At 30.2% G+C, this 9,640-nt stretch overlaps 2 protein-coding genes across 2 annotated transcripts; both read left to right on the plus strand.

Moving 5' to 3' along the window:
• The first annotated feature begins 787 nt into the window (after positions 1-787).
• Positions 788-1,951, plus strand: LOC122270395 (uncharacterized). Its single transcript, XM_087166872.1, has one exon. The coding sequence runs from the start codon at positions 788-790 to the stop codon at positions 1,949-1,951; it is 1,164 nt and encodes a 387-aa protein (XP_087022998.1).
• A 1,006-nt stretch (positions 1,952-2,957) lies between these two features.
• LOC122270396 (uncharacterized) lies at positions 2,958-3,770 on the plus strand. The gene has a single exon (XM_043047528.3). It carries the CDS (start codon positions 2,958-2,960, stop codon positions 3,768-3,770), a length of 813 nt encoding a protein of 270 aa, XP_042903462.3.
• The last annotated feature ends 5,870 nt before the right edge of the window (positions 3,771-9,640 follow it).

Consider the following 9,640-nt stretch of genomic DNA (forward strand, 5'->3'; position numbering starts at 1 on the left):
TCGAAATTGTTTTTGCGGAAAATTCGTAAATTCAATTCTTGCTTTCAAATGACATCATTTGGAGCAACAAAAATTGTTCATAATGAGGATGGTCGTAATTTTGAATCTACATTTAAGATTCAAGGTCAAGTGTACCACCAAATTGGTTCATTGCTTCCAATGCCTAATGTCGATCCAAAATTCTTACAAATTTACTTTATGGGCGATGAGGAGCTACAAACTTATACACGATGCGTATACAACCATATAGAGCAGATGGAGGAACGAGAAATTGTGGACATTTTGGAAACGTTCTTGCAAAACCATAACCAATTGATACGATTGTTCAAGACTCTTTCCAACAGACTGCAAAACGACAACTACGCCATTGTTATTAAAGCAGACAAAGTGCCCTATGGCGAGCAAGCAGGCACATATAATGTTCCAGCTGTTAATGAAGTTGCAGTTGTTATGGCTGGTGACCCATGTGAAAGTCGAGATATTCGCATACAACGCAGAGATAATACAATACAAATAATTCAAGACAATCATCGTTCTTACGAAGCATTGCAATATCCGTTGATATTTTGGGAAGGAGAAGATGGATATCATTTAAATATTAAACAAAGGAATCCAACAACAGGCACAACTTATAGATTATTTCATAATTTTTTTTGAACCAATTATTTCTGTTTATCTTATAAATAGTTTTATTTACAGGTGAAGAACTAATCAAGAAAGTTAGTGCGATGAATTTCTACGCATACCTGTTGATGATTCGTGAAAATGAAGATAATAACATTCTCCGATGCAGACAGCTATTTCATTTCATCAGTACATTGTTGATATGTATGTAAAAATCGAAGGTGAGCGATTGCGTTATATAAAATTTAATCAAGCGAAACTTCGTTCTGAGGAGTACATTCATTTGCGTGACGCCATAATCGGTAACGTAGATGCAACGAATGATATCAACAACATCGGTACCGCATATATTCTTCCATCATCATACATTGGTAGTCTTCGTCATATGCAAGAATATATTCAAGACGCCATGACTTACGTACGCGCATACGGCCGATCAGATCTTTTTATCACATTTACGTGCAATCCAAACTGGAATGAAATTAAAAATTTGCTGTTATCAGGTCAAACATCGATGCATCGCCATGATGTCATTGCACGTGTGTTCAAACAAAAATTGAAATCTCTGATGAAATTGATTACACATCACTCGGTATTTGGTGAAACACGATGTTGGCTTTATTCTGCTGAATGGCAAAAACGAGGTTTACCTCATGCGCATATTTTGATTTGGTTGGTGGACAAAGTACGCCCAGAAGAAATTGACAAAATTATTTCAGCGGAAATTCCAATTCCGAATGTTGATCAAGAATTGTTTGACATTGTGGCTACTAATATGATCCATTGTCCATGTGGTTCTCTCAACATGATGTCACCATGTATGGATAATGGAAAATGTACGAAACATTTTCCTAAACCATGTCAAACTGACACTATCACCAATATCGATGGTTATTCATCTTACCGTCGTAGAGATGTTGACAATGGCGGTCAATCATATGAATTGCGTCTTTCAAACGGTGTAAGAGTTGACATCGATAATCGCTGGGTGGTTCCATACTCACCATTGCTGTGCAAAACCTATAAAGCACGCAAAAACGTTGAGTTATGCAGTTCGGTGAAGTCTATCAAGTACATTTGTAAGTACGTTCATAAGGGCAGTGATAAAGCTATATTTGCTGTTCAAAATGTAAATAAGAATGGCGAAATAACACGTTATCAAATGGGACGATACATAAGTAGTAATGAAGCTATTTGGCGAATTTTTACACTTCCTATACATGAAAGTGATCCTGCTGTTGTACACTTGGCTGTGCATCTTGAAAATGGACAGCGTGTTTATTTCACAGAACAGAATGCACTACAACAAGCTTTAACAGCTCCATAAACAACTCTTACTGAATTTTTCAACCTTTGTAATCGACAAGATATTGTTGGTGAATTTGCAAAGACATTAATGTATACTGATGTTCCTAAATTTTTTACATGGAATAAACAATCAAAAAGTTGGGAACCACTGAAATGAGGCACTCCAGTCCCAGGATTTGCCGACTTAGTTATGACAAATACTTTAGGACGATTATATACAGTTCATCCTATGCAACGCGAATGCTTTTTTCTGCATTTGTTATTGGTTAGCGTTCCTGGACCGACATCCTTCCAATACTTGCGAATAGTCAACGGTACTTTATACGGCAATTTCTTTGATGCGTGTCGTGAGTTACATTTATTGGAGGATGATAACCATTGGGACCTCACACTTGCAGATGCAGCACTGAGCTCTTCTCCACAGCAAATTCGTCAATTATTTTCAATAATATTGACAACGTGTTTTCCGTCTGAAGCATCTGCTCTGTGGAATAAATATAAAGACTCAATGAGTGAGGATATTTTGCATCGGATTAGAATTACTAATCAAAATCTCAGTATTGAATTCTCCGCAGAAATATATAACAAGGCATTAATAATGATTGAGGATATTTGTATTCTTATTTCGAACATGCCGCTCATAAATTTTGGCATGCCAGCGCCAATTTTGGCAAGCAGCAGATATCATAAACAGCGACGTTCAACGTGAACACCAGTTTGATATGACTTCTCTGACTACTTTTGTTGCTAACAATGAACGATTGCTTACTGCTGAGAAACGAAATATATATGATCAAATTAACCTGTCAATTGCAGCACAACAAGGTGGATTTTTTTTCCTGGACGCATCAGGTGGCACTGGTAAAACATTCCTCATCTCACTAATACTTTCGCGCATTCGATCTCAAAATCATATTGCATTGGCAATTGCTTCATGAGGTATTGCAGCAACCTTACTTGATGGTGGACGGACAGCGCATTCAGCACTTAAATTACCTTTGAATATTCATACCAATCCCGAAACAATGTGTAACATAAAGAAGCATTCAGGCATGGCTGAAGTTTTGAGAAAATGTAAAATTATTATCTGGGATGAATGTACAATGGCCCACAAGCATTCGCTTGAAGCTCTCGACAGGTCCCTAAAAGATATCAAAGATAATACTCGACTTTTTGGTGGTGCTCTACTGCTGCTGTCAGGTGATTTCAGACAAACATTACCCGTCATTCCACGTGCGACATATGCGGACGAAATAAATGCATGTTTGAAAGAATCTTATCTGTGGCGAAGTGTCAGTAAATTATGCCTTACTCTTAATATGCGTGTTCAACTTCAAAATGACCCATTAGCGTCGAGATTCTCTGAACAACTGTTAGACATTGGCAATGGTAAAATTCAATTGTATGAAGATACACAATATATTCGACTCCCACAGAATTTTTGCAACATGGTGCCTACCAAAGAGGAGTTAATAAAAAGTATCTTTCCTGATTTGCCACATAATTATACTAATCATGCATGGCTACGTGAGCGAGCTATTTTAGCCGCAAAAAATTTAGATGTTGACGCAATTAATTTTAAAGTGCAACAATCATTGCCTGGTAGTGAAATTACATTCAAATCGATTGACACTGTTGTTGATCCTGATGAAGTTGTCAACTATCCTGCCGAGTTTTTAAATTCACTGGATTTACCTGGAATGCCACCCCATAATTTGCGATTGAAGATTGGTTCACCTATAATTTTGCTTAGACATTTGAATGCTCCGAAATTGTGTAATGGCACGCGACTGGTCGTAAAAAAATCATGGGTAACACTTTGGAAGCCACTATTTTAAGTGGAAAATTTCAAGGTGAAGTTGCACTTCTACCGCGGATCCCAATTATTCCTTCAGATTCGCCTATACCATTCAAACGTTTGCAATTTCCAATCCGCTTAGCATTTGCTATGGCTATTAATAAGTCACAAGGTCAAACAATGAAAATTTGTGGCTTAGATTTAAAAAACCCGTGCTTTTCTCACGGTCAATTATATGTTGCGCGTTCCAGAGTTGGAAAACCCTCGAATTTGTTTGTGTATGCTCCTGAAGGATTAACCAAAAATATTATACATCTAATGGATTTACGATAACTTAAGTTTTTTTTAATTGAAAAAATATATCTGTTATAGAATAGTTCAAGTTTTCACTTTTTTACCTTTAATTAAAATAAGTTTAAGTTTTGATTTATAACAACCTCTACATTTAGCTTCGCTGATAGTATACACATACTCACACGCTATCTATTGGTTGAATTGTGATAAGATATATGTAATGACGTTAGATAATATGATAACTTTTTAATAAAAATTTGCATCAAAACGATCCAGATTGTTACACCTTATTCAAAAAAATTTGAAATTTTCCAATTAAAAGACGTGTGTGCAGGACATCGTCTGTCGGGTCCGCTAGTATATATATATATATATATATATATATATATATATATATATATATATATATATATATATATATATATATATATTGACGCAGGCAGTGAATGGATAAAGCATTTGAGCTGTTATCTTTTTTTTTGAAGAGACTTAGAGCCACTTTTTCAATTAGAACCGAACCCCACCTACAATATCAATAACAAAAATTTAAATCCTTTCTCGAATCCGTTCAGTTTAACCGAAGCAACGATGCTCTGAGTATAATCAATTTAGTTTCAACCATCTTGTATTCTGAAGTGTCTATGGAAAGAACTCCACTCTCTATTTATCTGGTGCAGTGGCAGCGACTATGTTCACCTGGTTTAATTATTTCAAGTAGGGATGTTGGATCAATATTTAAGACAGGCTTTTGTTTGAGTCCGTGAGAGAAAGGGAATCAGAGGAGTGGAAAGTTCTCTCCTTTGAAATGTGCTATTTCTTATTTCTATAGCAGCAGATGGTCTTAGAATTTGTGGTAGGGAGTCCTTTCTAAGGACATAAGTAGAGTATTAAGGATAAGTATATTGTTATTGTTCAAACTTTTTTTTGATTTCTCAGTATCTCGTTGGTTTCTGTTATTAAAACTCTAGCATGTCAAAGTGGACCGTCTGTGCTATTTACAATCTATTTTATAGGTAGTTTAGAAATAATCATTTTACTACGAAAAAACCTTTTATTTCAAAGGGGAACAATGTAGTTATTTTAACATACATAACCAACAATTTATTTATCTTATAAGAGTGTGTATTGTTACAAATTATTATTTCGTTTTTTTTAATGTTATCAAGAGAAAGTATTGATACTTGCCAATACTTTAGTATCTAAATATTGATGCCAGGGATCAGGCATGTCAAAGAGAAGTATTGATACGTTTTCAGTCTCACTACTGGAATTTTTTCGTATCAAATGTTTTTTTTAAGGATTTATTTAGGTAGAAAATGATTCAAATCCAAATTCAAAGCAAAAAAAATTTTTTTTAAATCTCAATCTTTTATTAGTCTATAAAAGAAATATTTTTCCTTACATAGAAAATATGATCTTGTTAACAATATTACAGAAATTAAAAGATTTATGAATGATTCACAAATTATCAAAACTATTTTAATGTCACATTACTAAGAGTACGATAGCTATTCACAGAATTTTCTTTTGTTTAGGCAGACTCCAGACGGCGCCTTCTTTTCGCTGCATTGAAGATTACTTAAAAATATGGTCAACTCAAACGGAAAAAGCAATCGGATAAATTTATTGTAGTTTGGTTATATGTCATCAATTGAAAAATATCACAAGCTATTTCTACTCAATAATCTTTGGATATAAGCCATTGTTCACTAACTACATTTATATTGATTAACTATCTTTTAAAACTTTTTATGTATAAGTAATTTTTTTATACTAAAAGTTATTCAGTTTTCCTAATTGGTATTCATGTCATTATTTTTGTATTATTTTTAAATTTTATATTATTAAAAAAAATTTTTTTTTGCACGGAATTATCTTTGAATAAACGCATTTTATAATTGTGTGCAAAATTTTTTGAATTAGCTTAAAATGTTTTCCAGATATAACGAAATACGCAAAAATTAAAATTAGCGTTAAGTTGTCTACACTTCGGACTGCTCTCCTGAATAACCTATGTTTCCCAGATTGCGCCTTCCTCGTATATTTTGGGGATCAAAAAATCCGAATACGTCGGAAAAAAAACTATGTCCATTCAGAGAAAGTACGCTTTTATGTCTGATTTCGTAACTTAAAATATTGTCTGCTCTCATGAATTAGCATATTTGAGGTCACCCCCTCATAAGATTAAGATTGAGTTCTAGAACGTGAAGATGGATCATTTTATTAAAAGCTATTTAGGGTGTTCCGTTTTTTTTTGCGCATACAGACATACAAACATTGTTTGAGGCCAAAAAAATATATCAATGCATGTAATACGTATATATATATATATATATATATATATATATATATATATATATATATATATATATATATATATATATATATATATATATATATATATATATATATATATATATATATATATATATATATATATATATATATATATATATATATATATATATATATATATATATATATATATATATATATATATATATATATATATATATATATATATATATATATGTTCAAAATGAAGAATAAAACAAAGAAAAATTATAGACATATGAAAAAAAAGGGGGGGGGAATAATAAGTAAAAAAATAACAAACAGCAGTTTATTAAAAAAAAAAAAAAGAAACTTCATCTTTTGTTTTCATATTTTGTAATCTGGCAATCTTTCTGCGAAAACATTTTTAAATCATTCTTGAAAAATATCCATCCATGTAAGTTGATCTCATTTTGCTACTCGCTTTATAGTACCCCCTTTTTAATGTTTTTTCTTTTTATTATTTTTATTATCTGTTTTTACATGTTATTTTTACTTTTTGTGATCTATTTTATTTGTTGTTATTTTTATAAAAAAATTTTTTGAGTGCTCCTCACACTATTGTATTAATATATTTTGCTTTGGCTTTATTGATACAATATCGGAAAGCACTCTGTTTTGCGGATATAATCTTGTGGGCTGAAGAAAAGATTATATCTTTTTTCCGGTTTTTTAATTAACATTTCATTTTTTTTTAAATAAACAGTTGTTTGTTATTTTTTTACTTATTATCCCCCCCTTTTTTTTTCTTTTCATATGTCTATAATTTTTCTTTGTTTTATTCTTCATTTTGAACTTATCTAATGAGTTCTGTTTACTTGCAGCTTAAGCGCAATAGATGAAACTTATTGTTTTTCTTAACTTTCTTCGTGTTTTCTTGTATTTATATATATATATATATATATATATATATATATATATATATATATATATATAAGTTGTATGTTAATATGTTATATATGTATGTTAAAATTGTCATTGTGGTTGTTTATTTTTAATTTCTAATCTACACTGAAAAATAAAAGTTTCGTTAAAAATTACATAAGTAAATTTAAAAATACACAACAAAGTATAGGATTTTAGAAAGTAAATCTTGTATTTTTCAAGTAATTACAGTAATTTTTTGGCACCATTTGTTCTCTCTTAAACTATTTCTGCAATTATTAATATCAGTTTATTATTTTTAAGGACCATATCTACAAAGCCATTTAATTTTTTGTACTCTTGAATTAAAAAAAATGAAGTGAAGTAAACTTTGAATTCAATACAGTGAAGCTGCTTAAATAATTAGCTGCTAAAATATGTTTAAATTAGTATTATTTAATTAATAAGTTTATTTCTAAAGCACGAAGAAGTACAGTGCATGCAAAAGTTTAATTGGATGAAAACTAAAAGTTTTTCTATGCTTCGTTAAAAAAATAGAGAGAATTTTTTTTTAATGAAAAAATCTCATATTTCTATTTGTGTTTAAATTAAATTATTTAAATCTATCTATGGAGTTTGAAAGCATAAAAAATGTTTTTCTTATCCTTAAACTTTCAAACAATGAAAAATAACCAAATTTAAGAAAAAATATGGCTTTCCACAAAAATCCCTAGACAGTCATTCAAGTTATCTTCAAGTAAATAAAATATTTTTCCCTGTTTGTATAGCTCAATATGCATTTATAGAGAAATACTGTCTTTTTTTTATCCATTATTCAATCGCTTTATGTCATTGTCTACGTTGTGCAGCTTAAAAGCATAAAGAAGCTTCATAAAATATTCCACCATCAATTTTTTTTTTCAGAAAAAGAAACTGTGAATAATTTTATCCTTCTTTTCTAAGCATTCTTCTAATAAAATGCGATCCAATATGAAGCCGTTCCGAACAAATAAAGATACTGCTATAAACAATGGAGAAAAAAATTGGCACATGTCTGCTTATTTAATTAAGTTATAGGTAAAAATCTTCTGCAAATAGAGAAGCTTCCTACTTTTGAGATAATTTATTAGACAGAAATTCTTGCATAAATGTTTCTATCTCATAAATTTTAATTGCTTATTATTTTAATTCCTTGTAATTATAAATAGTCTTATTTGCTTTTCTCTTCTATGAATTTTGTCTAAATTCATAAAGAATGTTACTTTTCAAGTAAAATAACTTATTAATTACTTTTTTTTAATATTTTCGAGAAAAAAAATTATTTTGTACTAAAAAAATCCCTACTTACTCTAATCCTTACTGAATATAAATAAAACTATTGATTTCTTTTTGTAATATATCTTATTGTTACGAATGCATCGAATTTTTGAAATGAACATTTCTATTAAGAAAAATTAGTTTCATTTCCTAGTATATTAAAACGAAAGCGATTTAATCAATTCTCTAATTTTTATATGCATGTATTCTTTTTGGGCTATTGGAAATATGTTGTAAGAAATATGTGATTAGAGAAACATTAATATATTTGCTGTGAAAAACATTCATTCATGTACTGAAAGATAATTTTAATACCTTAAATTTATTTAGGTCTAATGTCTAAAATTTATACATTACATTGACATCTACATAATCCGTAGATTCATGCTAAATATTCTAATGATACTGCCAGTAACTTTCTATTATGTTACGAAATCAAACCCAAAATCTAGTTTTCCTAGATTAGTAAAGTTTATTTGATCGTATTCTAGAAAAATAATTTTAGTTTTAAGGTTAGAAAAAGCATAAGAGCAAAAGTTAAAATTTCTGAATTGTATAAAATGACATCAATAACTTATTCACAAGATATATCGAAAGCAAATCACTCATGAAAATATTTTTTGTTTGTTTTGCAATTTTGATTATGTCTCTATAGTTATATTTGAGACTTGTAGAAATCAGATTCATGCTTTTGGGAATCAACAAGTTTCTTTCTCATATTTTCCAAATTTTAATATTTTTAAAGTAGGTGGCAAAATTGAATCTGAAAACAAAGGTAAAATTTATCAATTAATCCTTATTATCAAAACTCAATCAAAATGATGATAACGCTTAAAAACAATTTTTATTTGCTTTCTGTTGCATGAGAATTTTTACAAATCTAAGATACTTTCGCATCTCTGGTTTAAAATCCACAATCTGTTTCTTTTTTTTAAGCTGCAGTTTTATTTAAATGATCTTTTTTGTCTAAGATGTGTCGAAATGCACAAGTTTAAAAACGTTATACATTACAAAGGATAACGCATAAAGGTTGCGACAAACTTACAAGTCATATAATCAAGACTTAAACTACATAAAAACTCATGCCCGAAAATGCCGTCA

The sequence above is a fragment of the Parasteatoda tepidariorum genome, chromosome 6 (assembly GCF_982258835.1).
Source record: "Parasteatoda tepidariorum strain Cologne lab strain chromosome 6, Ptep-v5.0, whole genome shotgun sequence".
Classification (NCBI taxonomy): domain Eukaryota; kingdom Metazoa; phylum Arthropoda; class Arachnida; order Araneae; family Theridiidae; genus Parasteatoda; species Parasteatoda tepidariorum.

What these genes read in the sequence shown, in the direction of transcription:
- LOC122270395 (XM_087166872.1), top strand. Translation starts at nt 788, where the DNA reads ATGCAGACAGCTATTTCATTTCATCAGTACATTGTTGATATGTATGTA.
- LOC122270396 (XM_043047528.3), top strand. Translation starts at nt 2,958, where the DNA reads ATGTGTAACATAAAGAAGCATTCAGGCATGGCTGAAGTTTTGAGAAAA.